Consider the following 22,445-nt stretch of genomic DNA (forward strand, 5'->3'; position numbering starts at 1 on the left):
ATAAAAAAAATGGACTTGCATGTCAAATTGTCCATTTTTGATAGTGGCCGGCCATGATGTTGTTTTATACATATTATATGTATTTTATATTAATATTATTTTCAACTAAAAGAAATAAAGAATTAAGGGAAATAAAATAATGGGTAGTGGGAGGAGAAACCAAAGTGGTTCATCTTTGCTCCTCCATTGCCGAAACTAGAAGGGAGAAAGAAGAAAATTCTTGTTTAAATTTCGGCTAAGGTGATTGCTAGAAGAAGGTATGTATTATGCCACTCTTGGAAATGTATGCATAATTTGGATGATTAGTTTGAATTCTACCTATTTATTGGTTTGAATTTAGGTTATTTTGGAGGGTTGAAATTCGGCCAAGGAACTTGAAATTCTTAGTAGATGCTTTGATGTCATTAGTATGGTTAATTATGTTGGATATGTTGAGCTGTTAGTTGTTTTAGCTTGAAAGTTAAGGTTAGTATTTGTTTATAGGATTGCCAAATTTAAATTTAGGGAGAAAAGAAATTAAGTATTCGGCCATGCTATAGATTCATGATGAAAAATGTTTAATGCTTTATATGTTATATAATTGTACTTGTGAGTGAATTTGAGAATTTCTGAATTGTTGTTGGGAGGTGCCGTATGTGGTTTTGGATGTGTCTTAAGGAATAAAATTATGTGGCTAGAGTTTAAGGACATTCGGCCAAAGGTCTTATGTGCTAGCAAATACGGTATAAATGTTTAAGTATTATGCATTTTATATTTGATGTCTTGATGAATAAGTAGTGGTTTATTGAAGTGAAAAAGTTAAATTTTGAGTTTTAGTTAAGTATGTGCATTCGGCATTTCTTAATTAACATTAGAGATGAGTGCATGAAATCGGCATGTGTATTTGTGAAAATGCTGAATGTGAACTTGAATAATGATTTGAGCACGATGTGTTGTATTGAGATTATGCTTAAGTGAAATTATAGATATATGTGATGAAATTGATTGGTGATATACATGTTTAAATAATATGAATGCAAAGAGTTGTGAAAGAGTAAATTGTAGTAAATCTGCTCGAGACAGCAGCTGTAATGTGAATTTGGAAAAATCACCATAAATTGTGGAAGTGGAGTTAGAAGCTGAATAAATTATGTAATTAAATTTTAATGAGTCTAGTTTCAAATGAAATCAACAAGATCATATTTTGACTTCTGTACAATTAGAAATTTGATTCGTAGTAAAGGGTGGTCAGATTAGTCAAACAGTGAAACAGGGGAAACTTTAAGAAAAATCTGGTATTGATTGGCCAAACTAAAAATTCTGAAAATTTTATGGATAAAAGATATACGAGTCTATTTTCGGGGAAATTTTACGGAAATTGATTTGGAGTTTCGTAGCTCCAGTTATAAATAATTTAGTGACTATTGCTCAGGAAGACAGCTTATTGTGAATTTGTGATTTTGTGGTAAACATTGATAAAAAAATTTGTTAATGAGTTGCTTAATGTTTTCTTATAATCTTACTATGATCTATATGTGTGAAAGTCGAATATATATATTATATTCCTGAAGTAATGATTGAATAGTCGAATAATGACTAGTTTAAAATTTTTGAATTTAAGCTCAAGAGCAAAGAGGATCAAAGTTGGATAGGGGAAAAGGGAAAGTAATTGAATAACCTTTCCACAACCATTCAAGTATATTCGAGGTAAGTTTTGAGTAGTCACCTTTAGTATATAATTGATAATGCTTTGATATGTATATATATTAGATGAATTGTGACCTTTTGGTTCTACTTGAATTAAGTTGTGTGATAAATAATTTATGTATATGACTTATAATCAAATGGTCACCATGGGTTAAGCTTGAATGATGAAATGGATATGTAATATTTATGTATGACTTTTGAACCGAAATGTAAATGATGGTGTTCATATGGAGCTTGTATCCGAATGTAGCAAATGACTACTAATGTGATATGTTGAATGAGATGTGTTAATATATGATTAAATATGCATGATATTTGATGTGTATCCGGGCTTAAAGACCCGCAGGCTATATGCTGGTATTATATCCGGGTTAAATCTCGCAGGCTTCGTGTTGTTATTATATCCGGGTTAAATCCCGCAAGCCTAGTGCTGGTATTATATCTGAGCTTAAAGTTCCACAGGTTTTGTGCTGGTGACTAGATTCGGGTTTTAAACCTAGCAGGCTTGACGCCAGTGATTCGAGTAAGATTATGAATTTGAAAGTTCGAGGTAAACTACTATTGATTATGTATGATACATTATGATATTCTGGTACGTATTAGGTACTCGTATGTGAATTGATTTTTTTTAAAGTGAATTAGTAGTATCAAAGAATGATATATTTGTTTGAATGATTATTATATCTACGAATAAGAGCATGACCTATTCGGTCGATGTCTGCCATTAAATGAAAGTATGTGACTTAAATTAATTGTATGAGCTATAAAGTAAAGTAAAGTATGTGCTGAAATTTCTTTGTGTATTTATATATTTATATACATATATATTCGGCCAATAGTTTTTTTTTAATTGGTGTACTTGTGTATATTCGGCCAAGTGATTTGTAATTAGAATATTCGTTTTGTGATACTAAATGCTCATTTTAAATGACAAGTTTTAATTGTTTGAATTGCTTAAAACTTACTAAGTTTTGAAAGCTTACTCTGTTCTTTATTTCTCTATTTTATAGATTGTTGATTTTGGCCACCGACTCGGGGATCGTCAGCAGTTCATCACACTATCGATCATTTTGGTACTATTATATTTTGGAGTTGATGTGGCATGTATAGGTTAGACTGTTGAGAACGATATTTTGTAAATGTAAATATTTAGCCATACGAATATGGCATATGATCTTGAATGTTTGTATAGTTTTCAGCTTGATTTTGGATTGTGTTTAATGACTATATGAATGTGATAATTAAATGTTTAGTTCGGTAACACCTCTTAACCTTAATCCGGAGATTGGATATGGGTTAGGGCTGTTACATAGTGAAATTAAATGCTATACGATTATGTGCAATGTTCGGTAAGATTTATTTTTCTATGCCTATGAGCTTACTAAACTTTCATAAGCTTACTCTTGTGTGTTAAATGTTCTTTGTAGATTGACGTGAAATTGGTGGATCAGATCAACACATTAGGGCACACTATCCAGATTACTTCGGTAAATTTTATTATGCATCTTAAGGTTTTTATGACATGTATAGGTTTTAATTGAAAGGAAGTGAATGTGTTATAAACTTAGTTATCAATATTTTTTCACTAAAACAGTTTTGGACAGCAGCAATAGCCTAACTTTGAAAAATCACCAAAAATTGTGAAAATCGACTTAGAGGTTAAATAAAATATGAAATTAAATCCTATTGAGTCTAGTTTTACATAGAAGAAATAGTGTAATCAAAAGAATTTCATATTATGAGATATTTGAATTTTTGTGAGACAAGGTCAGAATGATTTCTGGTTCCCCTATTCTGACTTTGGAAAATCATAATAAATTGAAGAAAAATAATTAGGGGTTTAAATTTATATTCATAAAATGATTAATGAGTCTATTTTCAAAAGAAATAAACGAGTACATTATCCAAATTTCTTATGAAGAAATAATTAACCTTTAGTGAAGAGGGGTCAGAACTATCTAACAACGAAACAGGGGTGACTTTGAAGAATGAACTGTACTTATTTGCTAAACTAAAAATTCTGAAAATTTTATGGTAAGAAGATATGTGAGTCTAGTTTCAGGAAAAAATAACGGAACTTAATTTGAAGTCCTGTAGCTCAAGATATAAATAATTTAGTGAATATGACTCGAGAAGACAGCTTGATTGGAATATGAGCAAATAGTGGAATTATGTGTAATTATTCTGTAAACTCCGGTAGCATTCTGTAACCCCGTTCTGGTGACGAATGTAGGTTAGAGGTGTTACAGGTAGCCAACATGGTTATTTCAACTAATGCAGAAGGGTCCGCTAAAACCAGATACACATATTCTTGTATAATATACTTTCGTAGGTCAATGAATTTCTTTTTGTAATTGATTTTTTCCTCTTTGAATATTTTCTTTGGCACTTGTTCTTAATATTTAATTTGATATATTTATTTATAAAAAATCATTGCAATATATGTAAAACAATATAAAATATAAATTTAATAGATAAAAGATAAACTCAATTAAATATAAAAGACAATGAATTCTTTAATGTATGTTTATTTCATTTAAAACAATTTTTATGAAATATTTTTAAAAATTTATTAAACAAAAAAATATTTTACACATTATCATCTAAACATAAGAAAATATTAACTTTTCAAAAATAGTAGGCCATTTTCAATCAAACAAATAGACCCTACATATCAACCAATTATATTTAAGTTTTTTTTCATTAATTATAAAAATAACAAAATGATCATTTAAATTATCTTTTTATTCTAATTCCATTAACTTATGTTAACTTTATTATAGAAAGATGAGGTGTCAGTTCAAATTTTAATATACTAATAATTTTAATCATTAAAACTTATATATTGTATCAATTTAGGTTGAAATATATAAATTTTTAAATTTTTTATCTTTTCTCACCTCTACTACCACGATGTCTAATAAACCACGTTAGAACAACCCACTCATCAAGTTATAATAAATTAATATTTTTGTAAATTAACCAAAAAGGAAAAATAATTAAAAGAATTCGAATTTTAAACCCATGCGTGACTGCTAGGTATAGGTGTAATCCTGAGTCCAAATTTGAGGTTTAATTGAAGTTGGGCAGAGGGCAGAGCAAGCAACCTCCGACACCGATCGAGGGTGAGAACTAGAGGTAAGAAGATGGGATGGGGAAGCAAAGCGGGGGATTGGGTGTTCAAAGGGTTCACAGCTGGTCTGGGGTTGGCCACCATTTACCTAACTGCCACTTTCTCTGTTAATGTTTACCGAGGCCTCGCCTGGCACAACTCTCAATCCGTAATCTCTTGTACCCCCTTTTTTGTGTTTGTTTCTGAGCATTTCATCAATCCCTTTTCTTTTGTTACTATTTTGATATTGGGTTATCATCTTTTTATGCTCTGAATGAATGGTTCAATAGAAAATTCCAATTCTTTTATCATGCTCGATCATTAACTTCAGATTTGATGCGAAACTCATGGGGCGTGTTTTGTAGGATGTAGCATTAGTTCATGGTTTACAGTAGTAATACTTTTCTTGGCTGCTGCTTTACAGTTTATTAGGATGGCCTGCGTATTTCAATTTGCGTTCTTCTCGAAATCACTAATATCACCTTAATAAATTCTGATTCTTTATTAAACTCGATTCTCTTAAAGGATCTGATTCAATAGTCTAAAGCTAGTTTTCATTATTAGGTTATATGCCTTTCTTTTGTTGTAACTTGTAAGAACTAGTATTAATACGTAAAACAATATTCTTGTTGTTTAGTTACTTTACCTTTTATTTTAGAGGCATTCTTATCTAGTAATTTTTATAATAAATGTCTTTAGGAAAATGAAAAGAAAAAGGGTGTAAGACAACATGTTTTTGCCCAATCCATATACATAACTCTGAAATTCCCCCGAAGTTTTGATACCTTCCAAGTTCCAAATGAGCAGAGCCTTGCCTGCTAGGAATAATCTGGAAAATATGCGTGAAAGGAAAAGAAGAGTATAGAGAAGAGAAGAAAAACATGAGAGAGAAATTTATACTACTAATTTATTCAAAACTCAGCTGAATTGGGCTGCATAAGCCGTACTCGTAATTGGGTAAGTAACAACTACCTTCCCCTTCAGTGCATCCTAGTCCTCAAGGAAGAAAAACATGAAATTTGTGCTGAAGCATGAAAATAACTCAAACAGTTCACGTCTTAGCTGTTTATCCACCAATAACTAGATTTTCTCTCCTCTTAAGTTGATTATCGTGCCAACTATGCTTAGAGGAGGCAACACCAGAAGATTTCTAGAGTTTATGTATGAGATGTACTAGAATTGGATCAAAGTTCCAAGAACGTTTGACCTTTCCTGTAGGCTGTTTGTCACCACTAAAATAGCCTGCACTTGTGTACCTAGAACCCTCAACAACACATCCACCATAGTGTTGGGTGAGCCCCTCCTATGTAATAGCTCAGTCATAACCATTGTACGAACTACCCCACATTTGTTGAGCAGGAGTTTTAGCCTTTTGGTGCAAAAGGAATTTAAGACTTTGGTGTCTTTTTTAATTCGGAAATGCCTATCCATCAAAATTGTGTTCCACCTCTTCACAGCCGCTAAAATGGTTAGCATTTATCTCTTATATACTGATAAGGCTTGGTGCTTAGGACTTGATGCCTTACTGAAATATGTTATAGGCTTTCCTTCCCAACTCAGAACAGCCCCCATTCTAGTACTACATGCATTAGGCTCTGCAGTATAGGTAGTGTTAGAGTTGGATAAGGCTAGCACCAGAGTTGTAACCATAGCTTGTTTCAACTCTTCAAAAGCTGATTGAGCCTGAACATTCCATGCAAAGCTGCCCATCTTAAGCAATTCAGTGAGCAGCTTGGTTAGAACCCCATACCTCTTTATGAACTGTTAGTAATAACCAGGTAAGCCTTAAAAACCCTTTGAGTTCTTTCAAGTTTTGAGGAATAGGCCAATCCTTAACGGCAGAAATCTTTTTAGTATCCTGGACATGACCCCTTTAGAGATCACATGATCCAAGTACTCAATTTGTGTGGCTCCAACCAAATACACACTTAGATTTCTTCACATAAAGCTGATGTCAAGCTAGCATCTCAAATACTTTATACAAATGTATCAAATGAGACTCTGAAGTGACTGGATAGACCAAGATATTGTCAAAAAACACCAAAACAATTTTTCTCAAGTAAGGCTGCAATATGTTGTTCATAAGAGCTTGAAAAGTGGATGGTGCATTGGTCAACCCAAATGGCTTGACTAGGAACTCATAGTGACCATGATGAGTCCTAAATGCAATTTTATAGATGTCTTCTTCCTTCATTTTGGTCTGATGGTACCCAGATTGTAAGTCTAACTTAGAAAACCTACAAGCATTTGCAAGCTCCTCTACCAAAGGCATGGGAAATTTGTCTTTAATAGTGATTTCGTATAGTTGCGCAGTCGATGCATAGGTGCCGAGAGCCATCTTTTTTTTTTTACTACATAGGAGATGCAAAAGGACTATTGCTATCCCTTCTGATTCCTGATGTCTTAATTTCATTCATGGTTCTTTCAATTTCAGCCTTCTGAAAAACTGGACATCTATACAGTCGTATTTTAACCACTTGTGAATCATCCAACAATGGAATGTGATTATCACAAATTCGCTTAGGTGGTTTACCTTGTGGAGCATTAAACAGATTACCAAAGAGCATCCAAATCCCCAGAAATACTATCATTACTGGTATCAGTGGCTGAAATGGACATGATCAGCACCTGAGATCCCTATAAATAAGAGCATACAAGAACCCTGTGACAAGCCTAAGATATTTTATTACACTGTTTTTCTGTAACTATCTTTACTGCTCCATCTTGAATTCCCTTTAAGATAATTTGTCGAGTCCCTACTTAAAATTGCATGGCAAGAGTGTTGAAGTCCCACAGTACATGACCTAATGTACGAAGCCAATGTATTCCAAGCACCAAATGACACAACCAATCAATGGCACCACAAGAAGTCAGTATCTTGCGAAAACCCTTGACAACTCCATTCCACTCCTTTGCACCCTTCCCAGGCTCTCAATACATCGTCATTAGCCACAAACACATCAAGGCCATGTAGGACATATGTAGGGCAATGCAATTTTTTGACCATATTGTGATCGATGAATTTATGTATACTACCACCATTGACTAGAATAATCTGTGGTTGGTTCTTATTTTGCCCTACCAACCTCATAGTTTGATACCCTTCCAATCCAAGTAAGGTATGGGGTTAAATGGTAACCTTATGTTCAGACCCTTCTACTCTATTTCCTAGATCCTTAATAGTGTCCTAAAATTCGAAGATTCCTCTACCTCAACTTCAGGTTCATTGGGCTCCTTAACTAGCATATGTTATAGTTGGGACCTAACATGTTTGTGGCCTACAACATACTTACTGCCACATGACATGCACAATCCCTTCTGTCTACCCTCTCCTCTTTCCTCCCTCGTGGTTGGCTTGGTTGCCTTTGGTGGGGTGATATCATTCTTGGTATAGGTAATTTGTTAGGGCCATTGAAGTAAGGTTTAGTTTTATTCGGATATGCTGGAAACAATGTTTTGGGAGTGGGTAATAGGGGAGGCAAGGAAGATGCTGTTTAGAAGGTGTGACTTGGAGGTAGAATAGGTTATATGATGTATGGGAGGTGCTGTCAATGGAGTTTTGTTAGGGGTAAAAGGCTTTCTAGGCAAGTTATACGATAAGCTTTCCATTTGCTTGGCCAAATCAAGGCATGGGTCAGTGTTTTGGGATAGAATAATTTTATGGATTTTGAAATCTCTGGCTTGAGGTTAACAAAAGTACTAAGGGCTTGATCATCCGATAATTGTAAAAGATTAAGTAATCCCTAAGTTCTTCATAATATTCTTCAACATACCCAGATTGTTTAAGGCTTACCAACTCAACCATTGGATCTGTGTATTCTGTCACTGAAATGAGCCTTCATCTCTACTACATACTGCCTCCGGTTAACATCACGAACATTACCCTTGGATTTTATAAATTGCTGGTGCCATTGCAAGGCTTTACCTGCCAAATGAATCATATGACTTTTTGGACCTTGTCTTGATCCGAAATTCCCACAGCTTCATAGAACTGTTCTACATTCAAATGCCATCCCAGAAAGTCAGTTCCATGAAATCATGGTCGCTTGAACTTAGTCCATCTAGAAGCCTGTACCCTTGTCTTTTTCACGGGTTCCGTTCGACTCTGTCCTTTTTGGGTATTTCAGGTCTTGTTGCGTTTCCAAAAAACAAGTGAACATTTGACTGACCATGTGACTTAATTCTGCAGTCATGGCCTCCATTCCCATTGCGTATATCAAGTCAAAGTTTATCACAGAGCTGACTTATGTTAGTACCTATCGCTGTTTCCTCCAACCTCTCAACTTCCTTTTTAAGATTAACAACATCCCTCTATAATCTGGTAGATATTTCATCTGTCTTTGCTAAAACCTGGGACCTTTTGTGTCTTTCAAAACCACGATGGTACCTTCCAAATGAGCTGAGCCTTCCTGCTAAGAATAATCTGGAAAATGTGTGTGAAAGGAGAAGAAGGGTATAGTGAAGAGAAGAAAAACATGAGAGAGAGAAATGTAAAACCCATTCTGGTATTGTATGGTAGAATATTCTCAAGAGTGTCTGATATCGTTCTTTCTTTCTGATATATTTAGACGTAGTGCATGCTTACTAAAATAACCAAGACTAAACTAAATACTGTAACTACTAAATTATTCAAACTTCAGCTGACTCGGGCTGCATAAGCCACACTCTTAATTGGGCCCGTATCAAGTTTGTGTTCGTTGCTACCAAAGCCTACCTACTTATGCCAGCTCATAAGGCCATTGGGAATGAGATGACAATCTTTGCGTTGTTTGGAAGTGAAAATAGTATGTTTCTACATGGTTTAGAACTTAATAGCATGGTTATTTACTGCTAAATTATCCGAAACAATTTCTGTAAGATTTTGAGCTGTTCACACGTCAAAAAGATTTTGCAAGGGCCTTCTGTTCTGCAGCTTTCAAATTATGATTGGATTGAGGTCAAATGAAAACCTTGAATTCCAGAAATTTAAGAAAGTTTTTGAAGTATTTACTATGGTTTGTGAAAACATTGGGAAAACATTTGGAAAGCATTAGGGAACAAAAAGAGTTCATTCAAGTTTCAATATTATATTCTTTTATAAATTCACCTAATCAGAAGTTATTTTCATGTGTGCGTGTGTGTCTAGGTGAATGCATGTATAAGCATATGTGCAGATTTGTTGCAAATCTTATATTATTATTTTGTTTTTTGTTTCCAACTTGACTTTCTGGCATATTTATTCACATTAACTCAAACAGATAGAATCGTCACCTTAAGAAATGGATGGCTAGAAAGAAAAGGATGAAGACTGAATAAAGGAGCGAAGGACAGTGTGCTTGTACCAAATGTCTGATACGTAGTTTCCTGTCTTATGGTCTTTTGCCTCATAAATTGGTGATGGCTCCTACCAACATATGATGTATTCTCTCCCGTATGTTATCAGTTCCAAGTTTCAGTTTTGACCAAATTGGTCTTAACAAAAATTTAACTTGCTTGTGAATAAGTGCATGCTATTAGTGATAATCTTTTTAGCTACTGAAACGGTGTCATGCTATTGTGCAGAACCGAAGTTCTTTAAACTGAGATCTGAATATGACTTTGTTTGGTTGGCAGAAAATTGAGAAGCAGGGCTCCAATGAACAATCCTCTTGATATAAGCTTCCTTGCTGGGAAACCCAGTCTTAGATTCGTGGGAATTGTGTTGTTGACTCCTAGGAATCTCGCAAAAACTTACCTGATTTGCTAGATGAGTATTGCTCTCAGATCCGGATGTGAGGCCTTTTGGATTGCTGTTTGTTCTTGTTTTTGTTGTGTTAGGTTTGGAATAAATTCTGGTTTCATATTGAAAAACACCATATATAAAAAATTATAATACTGCAGTGAATACTTGGTTTGAACTTTCAGATGATTTTGAAGTGAGTTGAAAAGGGTTTATATATATTTGGCATATATATATGTATATATTTGTTGAGATCTTAAATGAACAAAAACTTAAGAATGTCTAGCTCAAATGCTTTGTTTTGATTAAAATGATTGAAATTTTTAAGAATTGATAATACCATTAAAATTATCTATTAAATTTACATTCATTGCAATGTTTTTCGTTATTTTTAACATGATTATCATATGGATATTTAAAAGAAAAACTTAAAATGTCATTTTAACAAATTTAACAGAAATTTTAGTAGGCATTAATAATTGGAGTTAAATTTTAAATTTAAAAATAGAGAAATTAAATTCTTAAAAATAAAAGGCTTTTATGTAAAGAAAATCATTAAGAAAATGTAAAAATTAATTAACCTTCATATTAAATTTGCACCCAATTAAACTTTCCATTAACGGTTTTTGTCACTAACTACATTAATTTAGAAGATATGTGGTAGTTTTGGTTTTAATTTAATATTTTTCTCATAAAAATATTAAAAAATCAGAAAAATTATAAAAATAAAAATATTAATATTAAAATTAATATAAACTTAAAAAATTAAGAAAACTTATAAATATTATAAAAATATAATAAATTATAAAATTAACAAACCTTAATTAAAATATTTAAAAAACTCAGTATCGTAACTGCCATCGAAAAAATTATAAAAATGAATATTTTAGTCATTTCACCGTCTGTAATTGGTACACACAAAGAAAGCAACTAAAATGAAACATGTGGCAAAGCAACATACAAGAGCAAGTAAATGTCAGCTAGCAGGTCTATTATTTAATTCAGAAGCGTCCCCTTCTAAGTCGAGCCCATGCTATTGCCGCAACTGCAGCACCTCCCAAGTGAGCTGATCCTGATATATGACTATTTCCCTACAATGCAAAATAAATAAATATATAAATAAAAATAAAAATATTAGTCAGTTGGATTATATTAGAACCTTATTTTGTACCTTGATAAGGTAAGATAGCTCAAGATAAGGTAAGCAGCCCAATGAAAGCAGAAGTAAAAAATTACAAGGGCACTAACAATCACATTTAGTACCTTGATAAAGTCATATTGAAGGTTAACTCCAAACAAATGACAAACCATTAACTCTAATGGTTCTATACTATATTATTTTAAGCCTAGTTGCAAGTTAAGGAAGCTGGTGCTATAGCGTCCAGACATCTATTTGTCACAAGAAGGAAGTAGAACATCTTAAAGGAGCAATCCTGCTGAAGCTACCGATTGGCAATGTTACACAATAACTGGCGCGCCCTTAAATTTATCAAATAGCACATTAAATATCATAAAACTATTCAAAAAGCTTTTCTAAGTTATGGTCAGTGATCATGACTATCATCTGAAGCGTGCCAGATGATCTAGTACTTTTTCCTTCTTATTATCTTCCCTCTTTCTCCTTCAACATGCCTTTTAGTAAACTGGCTTTTGTTTGGTGCTGAAGAATTTACACAAACGTACATCTTTTCCACCAAGAACATGACTCATAATAAACCAATTTAAGAAATGTAAGAGAAAAAGAAGAAAAACTGCTGAATGATGAGCAATATACCTCTATTATCCTCAATATATCTTTCCCAATTAGAAATATGCCCTGTAAAGAAAATAATGTATAAACAATTAAGAAAGGAGTGTAAACCTAAAATGTCACTTAATCGTTAGCACAAACTAGAAGCATGCTTACCAGTAACATGGCAGGCACTGGTATGATGAAATCAAAATAAAGAGTAGCTTTTGGGTTCAGAAATATATCAAGCAGCATTATAGCATTAACAGCTCCACTTGCCCCCTAAATGAAACAATCAGCCAGAAGTTAAACATATTCTAAGCACTGTTTGGTGCATTTGTTGCATAACAGATGCAAGCCACAGCAATAATTAGGAGGACTAAGAACTAAAATAAGTTTCTCATTATTTAGCATCTTCATTTGGAACAAACAAGGGAATCCATACAAATAATGGATATGATTATAGATCAACATGACATGTAACATATAAAAGGGGTAAACTTGTATGAAGGAATAAGATGAAAATCTTTTGATTGCAAAAAAAGTGAAGGGGGTGGCATGAGGGTGTTGGAGGGTTTGGATAGTAGGAATGAAACCTTCAATCACATTTCTTTGCAAATGGGAAAAGACTAACTAGTCAGGAAAACAAATGAGAGGAAAATCAGACCTACCAAAGCTCAACTAAAATGTCATTTCAAATGCTAAACAATAGAGGATATCAAAGAAAAAAATTTTCTTTAATATTCAGCAGTTCATCAGATAAAGGCGAAAAGACGATACTGTTACCACTTGGTCACAGTCATTAACAGAAAAGTCAACAAAAAGAAAAACAAAGATCGTCACAGGAGCTTCATGCACTGAAGGCTAAGAGCATACCAATCCTGGAGTCCTTGAAGGGTCCATCATCCATGTTGCTTGTCCCTGTGGTGGATGGCTAAGAGTGAGAAAAGATCAAATCCTATATGGTTCATGAGAAGTTGAGAACATGAAGAAGTTTTCCTATGCCATAATAGGTGAATATTTACATATTATCAAGATACAAGTATGCTAATGAACAAGTTAAAAGATTGTACGTTGTAACATGCAGAACAGACTTCTCATGACAAACCTTCCAACCATGAATCGGCATCTGTTGTGTGGTGTAGTCTAAATGGATTAAGTTGGATTTCCAGTGGTCCTATCTGAAACTTCAAGACTGCCCACCTATTGCTAGTTGGTTTTTGGTGGGAAGCATAACATCATATGGCTGAGAGCTTATAGTATAGTGTTTATTGTCCTGTCCACTATATGTTATTTGTTATTCATTTTTTGTTGCCCCACATTTCCTGGAAATTCTCATAAATCTGTTCTTATCATGCCTAAACATGAGGGAGTATCGTGATGTATCCAAAATCAATTAGGTTTTGGCATTTGTTATTGCCATATTACAATAGCCCATGCCAAAGAGGGTAGGAATTCAGATATTTCTTGCAGCATCATGGTACCTTAGCCAAAAATGCATGGTGCACCAAGTAAAACACTGAACCACCCATTGCCCCAGCTAGATACAACCTCAGCAAATATTCAGGTCCAAAGATTCTTCCAATCTGAACAATGCAAAGTAATAAGCAAAGAAATTAAAATGGTTGGTAATTAAAGGAGATAAATAAAGGAGCAAAGGACTAGGAAGAAAAACAATGTAGACAAAGCATACTAAAACACAAAAATCAAAATGTAGCAATCTTGGTTGTAACATGAATTAAATCCCCCAAGTCACAAGAGTAACACAGAAATGCCATGCCATGATGCTTATGTCGTAAATTAGAAAGAAGGAAATATATTGAATTTCACACTAAAGAATTGAGATGCAACATGTTTCAGTGTTAGACCATAAAACGATGATTCTGCTTTCCTAGTATCCAGTTTGGGCATCACAATCTCAAGGCAAGGATGATGGATATTAGATTGGATAACTGATCCTGATTAGGTAGTCTGAAATAGTACTCTTTAACATAATTTTTCTCTTACAATGTAAAGGTAGAAGGACTTTCAGAGACAAATAATAATGCAGTACATTAGTCACACTAGATTAAAAGGCAGTGAGGGAAATGTTAATGTTACAAAGTATACAGCTTATTACACTGTTGGGATTGAGCCGCCACAAACCATGTTTTATAAAACGATGCAAGTTTCCAATCAATTTATAAATTCTAGAATAAATACTTGACTGTCAATTATTTGCATACAAAGAAGTTAAAAAAGCACTAAGTATATAAGGTAGATATCATTACTTAAAGGTCGAAAAGAAAGAATTTGTAAGACCTAAAAACTAATAAGAAAAGAAGTAGCAACCAAAATAAAAGATTTCAACAATCATACATTATATCCAAAGAAATAAAGTCCAATCATGTTAGACACAATGTGCTCAATATCAATATGACTGAAAGCTGAAGTGATCAGTGTATGCAAGCGTCCACTTTTAAAATTGTCCAATGAAACCTGCCCATAACATCAAATACGTTAGAAAGAGAAAATAAAAATAAAATAAAAGGGCAAGTAAAAGATGAACTTCTGAGAATATCTAATCCTGAGCAATATTCTATCAGCAAGCATTATCCCCCAATACATGCTTACAACCAAGGGCTATCTCCCACTAAATGTGCTTAACTATTATATTAGATAAGAAAAAGGATAAAACTAACATTTAAGGACAATAGACTAAAATAGTGGTGTAATAGAAATAAGACTACCATTCAGGGCTCCTCCATTTTTGTACCTAGAAAATCGGATTTAAACTAGAAAGTATATGTACAAGAAATAGGAATTTGGAGAGTAAAATCTACCATTGACACTTTACATTTAACAAGCAAGCCAAAAGGTAAGGACTCACCATAAAGTTATCCATCATAAATCGTCTATCTGCAATCCGCCATAATAAAAAAACTGCAACATTAGTTAAAACCAGGCCCAAAACCATGTCACTTGCTGAAAACCTTTGGAACCATAATCTCCTGCAAACGAAAGAGAAGAAAGATTAGCAACATAGAACAATCAAGCAATATCCATAAGCTGGTTCAAGTTCAACTCTAGCACTGCTTTCGCCATAAGCCATTATTACAAGGAGAAGCATGCTGCTTATGAATTCACAATGTAACTAAAAGTCGTCTCAAAGAAGAAAAAATAAATTGTGTTCAAAAGAACTGTTTTCTTCTGACTGGAAAACTTATCTCTTGAAAGAGCAAAAAAAAAAAAAAAAAACACTGCTGAGCTGTTTTAACCTTAATGACAAGGAGATATTACTAGAAAAAGGAAATCGCAGCGCTAAAGCAGTTGCATTGTACCATAAATTTTGTCATCCAATAATAGAATATGAACCTAAACTCTTGACATTATGTGATTTAATGGGTCAAATTTCAACAAAGAATAGAAAAAGATGATACAATAATTTGAAAAATAAATAAATAAATTACCAACGGCTCTTCAGAAGACCACGATTCGGACCAAAACCAAATCTGCTTTTGGGAATATGAGGTCTGAAAAACCGAACTCTGCAACCCAAAAGACTTTTGCTTGAAACCTTCTGATGGGTATTTGAGAAATAAAACCAAAAACGCTTTGGAAAATTTGGGTATGAGAGAAACCCCTGAGTTTCCCCAGTAAAACAAGGCTTTGATCGCCATTGGTTCGAGAATGCAGAACTTATAAAGTGGTTTTGGGGGGTTGGGTTGGCGACGGAAGAGAAGGTTTTGTACGGAAGCGAATGGAGAAGTGATGAACAGGAACTGGTGAAGGCTGATGATGAAGCTTGTTTCAGAGAAAGAAGCCTCTGCATCTTTCGTCTTTGACCTTTGGCTTCTGAAAATTTTGTTTTCGGTTTTGGAAAACTTCCCACTTCCAAACTCGGTTAGCTTTAAAACGGAGGAATTTCTTTTTGCTTAGTTTAGTAGCACGACACTGAGACCCAAGTAAAACAGGCGAATTGTTTGGCACCGGCATCAAGAACACGTTATAATAGAAGACCAATACTTCAGCATTTCTCTAAAAAGCGTAAAATGAATTGAAATTTTTGGTTTAATTTATATATTTAATATTTATTTTAGAAAAATAAAATATTTATTTTAAACCATGGAGGATCAGATTAAATTTTAGGGCTTAGTAGCATTTTAAAAATGTTAGGAGTTTAATGAATTTTTTTTAAATTGAAATCTAAGTAAAATTTTAAATATTTTAAGAGCCTTTAATTAAAATTTTCAAAAAATAAAAGATTTAGTGAGAATTTTTAAAAACTTTAAGAGAGAAATGAATTTTCTAAAAAATTTGGGGATCTAATTAATTTTTCTTTAATTTTAAGGAAAATAGAATTTTTTTCTATTTTTTGGGGGCAAGGCCTCTAGGCCATCATAACGTCTGTCTTTGATTTTAAATATGAAGTTATAAGTAAAAATATTTACAATTAAATAATATTTAAATTGGTAATGTTTTATGAAATACATAAATTTGGATTATAATAAAAATATAAGAATATTTTAAAATATATATAAATATAATTATCAATATTTTGATATATAAAATATAAATTTTATATTATTTTCAAAAACTTAATATATATTATTTGTAAAATTTAATTTGAAAATATAAACTATATTTTATATATTAAAATTCTATGTAAACATATACATATATATAATGTTATATATTTTAATAAATTTTAAATTAACAAAATTTAATTGATTTGGTTACTCTAACACCCCAAACCCTTATCTCATGTGGCCTAATTTTCAAGGTGGTGTCGGAAATGGTGATTTGAGATCACTAAATTCGACAAATAAGATTGAACAAGATAGTAATTTAATATTTATGAGTTAAGTAAGAATTTAGAAGAATTTGTGAAATGGTGAAATTAGTGAATTAAAAGAATTTATTAGGTCAAGCGGGTCAAAAATGAGGTATCGAGACCTCAAAGTTGAAAATCGAGCTATAAATATTTTTACAAATATTTATGGAGTGTCATTGAGTTAGTATTAAAGTTTAGTTAGAAAATTTTAACGTTTGGATGGCTAATTAATTGAAAAGGATTAAATTGAAAATAGCACAAAATTTGTTAAATTGTGAGTAAATAGCTTAAGTATTTAAAAGATGGATTTAAAGAGCAATTAGACCCAAAGGTTAATGGCTGGACGGTTTGGGTATGAAATAAGCAAGAAAACAATGTGAACAAGGGCAAAATTGGAAATAGATAAAAGTTAATAGTTAAATAATGATGTAATTGAAAAATCTAGACATTTTCTTCATAATTTCTCAGCCAAAACGCCATAGAAGGTCTGGAGAAAGCTGGTTTTCATATTTTTACATCATGTGAGTCTAATTCTTGCTTTTTCTTGATAATTTTATGTTTTATGACTTTTACAATTAGGTCCACTTGTAGAATTCATTAGTTTTTGATTTTATGGGTGAAATTGGAAGTTACCCTGGATGGATAAGGAATTTTATGATGAATTATTATGAAATTTAAGTTCTAATTTCATATTAAGGTGGTTTTATTAAGTGATTTTGATAGGAAATGATATTTAGGACCTAATTGTGAAAAAGTTGTGAATTGAAGGTTGCTGTTGAAATTCAGAATATAAAAGGTTTTCAAATAGTTTATAATGATAAAATACAGTGTTAATTGAGAAAAATTAGTTCAATTTATGGGTGAATTGAGTAGGGACTAAATTGTGAAAACTGTAAATTTTGGGGTAAAAGTGCAATTTCGAAATTTGAACAGCATAAATTGTGAAGTGAAATAGAAATCAAATAAATGCTAATGAGTAGAAATATTTTATATTATAGATCAAGAATCCAAAGAAGAACGAGGAAAAGAAAAAGTTGCGGAATAGTCCCAAAATTTCAATATCTTCTACAAATTAGCGGGTAAGTTCATATGGTTGAAATTAGATGTTTATTTGTGAATGATTGAAATATATAATGTGTTATTATATACGAATTTGTTGTGGGATTGTGTAGATTTTGTTAATGAAAGAATAAATGTGGAAATGCAAATTAGGAAAACGCAGGATTGAGTACGTTTGTATCGTGGACGTGTGATGAATTGTGGATAAGACCATGGTTGTTCCATGGCAAAGTATGAAATGTAGGTATGGTATCATCCATCTTGAGTTGTGAAATGTAGGTATGGTATTATCCATCTTGAAATGTGAAATGTAGGTATGGTATTATCAAATCCATCTTGAGTTAAGAAATGTAGGTATGGCATTTCCCATACCGAGTTAAAAATGTAGGTATGGTATTTCAATGAGGAAAACCATACTGAGTTGTGAATCGTGGCATTGAGCAACGACGTACTCAATTTCGTAAGCCGTTTCCTAATTTGATTATAAGAAATAAAGAGAAGTGATCCAAATGAAAGAGATTGAGTAGTTATTCTTGTTGAGCTCAACTATGCAATTATTATAACAATGGTTGTGAATCGCAGGAAACTTTAGTAAATGTTTTGGTATTGTTTGGAAATATTATGTTTGGTAAGCATTACTTTTAACCTATGAACTTACTAAGCTTCAATAAGCTTACTTGTGTGTGTTTAATATTTTATGTAGATTGACTTGAAGTGAAGTGGGTAGATCGGATCAACACAACAAAGCACACTATCCAGATCAATTCCGTAGCTTTTGTTTTAAGTTTGAAGATTTATATGGCATGTATAGAGTTTGAATGAATTGAAGTAAAGATGTTATAAACTAGTTAACAATATTTGTACTAAAACAGTTTTCGGTAAGTAGGAGTAGTTTGACTTTGAAAAATCACTAAAAATAGTAGAAATGGAATTAAATAATGAATAAATTATGGAATTGAATCTCGATGAATCTATTTTCATATGGAAGAAGCAAAACAGGTATATGAGCTATATTTTATGAGATGTTTAAATTTTTGTGAAACAGGGCCAGAGCGATTTCTGAATCCCCTGTTCTGATTTTGGAAATTCACCATAAATTTTACAAAGATAATTAGAAGTAATACTTTATATGTACAGATTCCTTATTGAGTCTAGTTTTATTAGAGACAAACGGCATAGTCATTGAAGCTCTGTACAGAGAGATATCTGATTCGTAATACACAAAGGTCAGAGTATTCAAACCCTGAAACAGGGGAGATTTTAAATAATAAACTGTACTAATTGGATTGACCAAAAATTCTAGAAAAAAATTGGTAAGTATATATATGAGTATAAATTCAGAGAAAATTTACGGATTTGGATTTCGAGTTTTATAACTCGAGATATGAATTATTTAGCAACTATGACACAGTTGGACAGCTTGTCTGGAAAGTGTGATATAAATTGTTTGAATTTGTTTAAGTGCTCAAATAAGTTTAGTAATGCCTCGTGCTCGACTCCGGCGACGGTCTCGGGTAAAGGGGGCGTTACATTATCTGTCATCGAAATAGGGTAATGTAGCATTATCGATTTTTTCAGACCAAATACAGACATTATATTAACATCTAACATACACATCGTAATTTAATCATAGTGTTCCTTTTTTGAGCCTTCGATGCTCAAAATATGCATTAGAACTCAATTAGAAGTTAAGAGAATTTTTCGTGAAATTTCAAAACTTTTCACTAAGTGTAGGGGTCACACGTCCGCTTGGCCAAGGGACACGCCCATGTGTCCACGAGACACAACCATACCTCAGGCCATGTCCAACCCTATGTAACTCTCTGACTTGCATAATTAAGGTGCAGGAGTAACACGACCAAGTCACATGCCGTGTGCTAGGCCGTGTGTCACACGTGGCTGAGACACACTCCTGTGTCTCTGCCCGTGTGAAAATACCTGAGCATTCTGTTTTGAAATATTTAAGTTGCATGGGATACACGGTCAAACTACACGCCCATGTATTAGCTGTGTGTCTCACACGATCCAGTTACACGACCTTGTGTCTGGCCGTATGGACTCAAAATGAACCCTAAACTTCAAGTTTACCCTTCCCTGCAACCTTGAACACCAAGCAACTTAAAAACCAATCGTTCAACCACTTCAAAACACGATCAAATACTTTAAAAACATGATAAAACAATCAACTTAGTTATCTAATCAATGTACCCTCATAAGTACCTCAAATACTTCAATAAAAAGTTCTAATAAGACACCATTCCAACCAATTCTAAATCCATACCAATTTCAACCCACATTTGCTTACATCACATTTACTTATGCATCAACTTAAACATTTCATATTAAACCACAGCATAACCCATATACAAGATATAAATAACCAATATCATATTATAACATCATTTACATTCACTTTTCAAAACGACAAACATAAGACATCCTAGATACATGCCGACACAAAAAGAAATATCTTCACCACGTTTTGAGTTCGGGATCGTTGACGAATGCTGAATCGGCAAATCTGACCTTTACCTAACCTACGCACAGAAAACAAATCGTACGCTGAGTATAAACTCAGTGGTATTTCTATAATCCAAATACTTTAAGGTAAAATAATAATAAATCAAGCACATTAAATCATTCAATTCTTATCAATTTGCTATTCCGGATAACTTTTCACAATATGAACACAATTCATTTGAATAACAATATTGTTCATACACATCCAATCAAACACATTAAAACTAGAGGAAGATTGAACCGGGTAAAAAGTCTGTTAAAAAATTGTTTGAATTGGTTTAAATATTTAATTTTATTATAATTTATAAAATGGATGTTTATGTTTCTATATATATTTTCATTAGTTTTTTCCTATTTTTTTAATATTTTTTTCTATTTCTTTTATCTTTTGTAATTGCTGCTACTGTAACCAAGGTAATCTTCCACGAGAAACGGTGCTCCAACCTCACACTAGGAAAGAAGATCTCATTCTTTGCAAACCATGTTATAGAAGTAGAGAACTGAGGAAGATATCATCTTAACATTAAGTTCAGGGTTGATTAAACATTTCAAAAGTTTTGAGGTGCTTAATGAGAATTTTTAAAAATTTTGAGTGGCCAATGCCTCTAGCGATTTCTTTAGCTTGGTAACATTTGGTAATACCAAAATTCAAATCCAATTGTTTTTAAAAAATTAAGTGGCCAAAGTCTTTCGCCTCTTCAAGTTAAAATACAAAATTCTCTGTATAAAGAGTATCGCAACTTTGGTACCATTTGCAAATATCAAATTATGGGATGCACTACGGTCAAGAGAATAAGGGCACATAGTACCTTTTGTGACACATAAAAGAGAAGTTGAGATGCTTATGTGCTTGACATGCGACAACCAAATGACAATGCCTACATCATGCCTCGTCATGTTGCAATAACACCTATGATCATACGAAAACGGGAAGCAACATTGTTTCTCTCTTTGATTTGCGAAAGCAAAGATTAAAAATGGTTGCTTCTTTAGCACGAAGAATTATTTGATGATCAAATGGTTTAAGTTACCAATCATTGTCGATATGAGAGCTCATGGGTGAGCGACTAACACTACTTTATATGTTAAGCTCTTCAGAAACAGTCAATAAAGAATAGACTTCATAATTTCGATCATGATAAGACACCAAGTAATAAATAAGATACGAGATAAGATAAACATGTTTAATGTACTTATTATAATTGTCTTTAGAATGGTTACACAATCAATTAGAGATAATTTTAAATCTTTCACCGTGAAAAGAAAAACATTTTGCACATTATAAAATTCAGGCCATTTAGCTAATATAAATTAACCATAATTTCGAGTTATCCTGAGTCATTTCAAGAACAATATTTGTTTATAGTTTAATTACAAATTTCACTTCCTTTTAAGAAGTTAATCCAAATTCTAGTTATTAAATCATTTTCATGAAATTTAATAGTTTAATAATTTATATGTCACTCCCCTTAAACGCCAAACATTAAATTCAATAATAATAAAGAAATTAAGGGATCCATTGGAAACCCCCCTCAAATATTTTCCTCTAGAGTTTTTTGACACTAAAAAAATCCTATGGTAATAACATGTCTTTTTAATTTGTTGTGAGTTGTGACATTCTGTTTCTTAGTTTTCTCAAAAATTTTGTACTTTAGTTTTAAAAAAAAAAATCTAATTGGGATGCTTGTTGACATTGATAAGAATTAGAGAATTTAACCCTCAACATTTATACATTATGACAACATTGAAAAAAGAAAATCAATATGTGAACTGATTGTCTAGGTTTATTCTTTTCCTTTGATTAACATAGCCTTTTCAAATTAGTCTA

General features: G+C 32.6%; 1 protein-coding gene and 1 long non-coding RNA gene across 3 annotated transcripts; one reads left to right on the forward strand and one right to left on the reverse strand.

Annotated features, from left to right (window-relative positions):
* Nucleotides 1-4,828: 4,828 nt before the first annotated feature.
* Nucleotides 4,829-10,715, forward strand: LOC108479986 (uncharacterized). 2 transcript variants are annotated; one of them, XR_008276084.1, is made up of 3 exons: nt 4,829-4,967; nt 10,036-10,208; nt 10,340-10,715. It is a non-coding gene; the product is annotated as an uncharacterized LOC108479986 (long non-coding RNA). The 2 variants fall into 2 exon arrangements; XR_008276085.1 differs by having other exon boundaries at nt 10,036-10,171; nt 10,391-10,715.
* Nucleotides 10,716-11,365: 650 nt separating this feature from the next.
* Nucleotides 11,366-16,270, reverse strand: LOC108476956 (RHOMBOID-like protein 12, mitochondrial). The gene is made up of 8 exons (XM_017779342.2): nt 15,675-16,270; nt 15,095-15,215; nt 14,584-14,703; nt 13,710-13,811; nt 13,102-13,146; nt 12,403-12,507; nt 12,271-12,312; nt 11,366-11,587 (listed from the first exon to the last, which is right to left on the reverse strand). Exons 1-8 carry the CDS (start codon nt 16,034-16,036, stop codon nt 11,498-11,500), a joined length of 987 nt encoding a protein of 328 aa, XP_017634831.1. The 5' UTR covers nt 16,037-16,270; the 3' UTR covers nt 11,366-11,497.
* Nucleotides 16,271-22,445: the final 6,175 nt, after the last annotated feature.

Source organism: Gossypium arboreum, chromosome 12 (assembly GCF_025698485.1).
Source record: "Gossypium arboreum isolate Shixiya-1 chromosome 12, ASM2569848v2, whole genome shotgun sequence".
Taxonomy (NCBI): Eukaryota; Viridiplantae; Streptophyta; class Magnoliopsida; order Malvales; family Malvaceae; genus Gossypium; species Gossypium arboreum.

Bases quoted from the DNA above. Each gene is read 5' to 3' on its own strand.
- LOC108476956 (XM_017779342.2), bottom strand. From the start codon at position 16,036: ATGCAGAGGCTTCTTTCTCTGAAACAAGCTTCATCATCAGCCTTCACC. The intron at 15,216-15,674 runs GTAATTTATTTA...TTTCGTTTGCAG, and splicing joins GGTCTTCTGAAGAGCCGTTG to GAGATTATGGTTCCAAAGGT. The intron at 14,704-15,094 runs GTGAGTCCTTAC...TGTTATGGGCAG, and splicing joins TTATGATGGATAACTTTATG to GTTTCATTGGACAATTTTAA.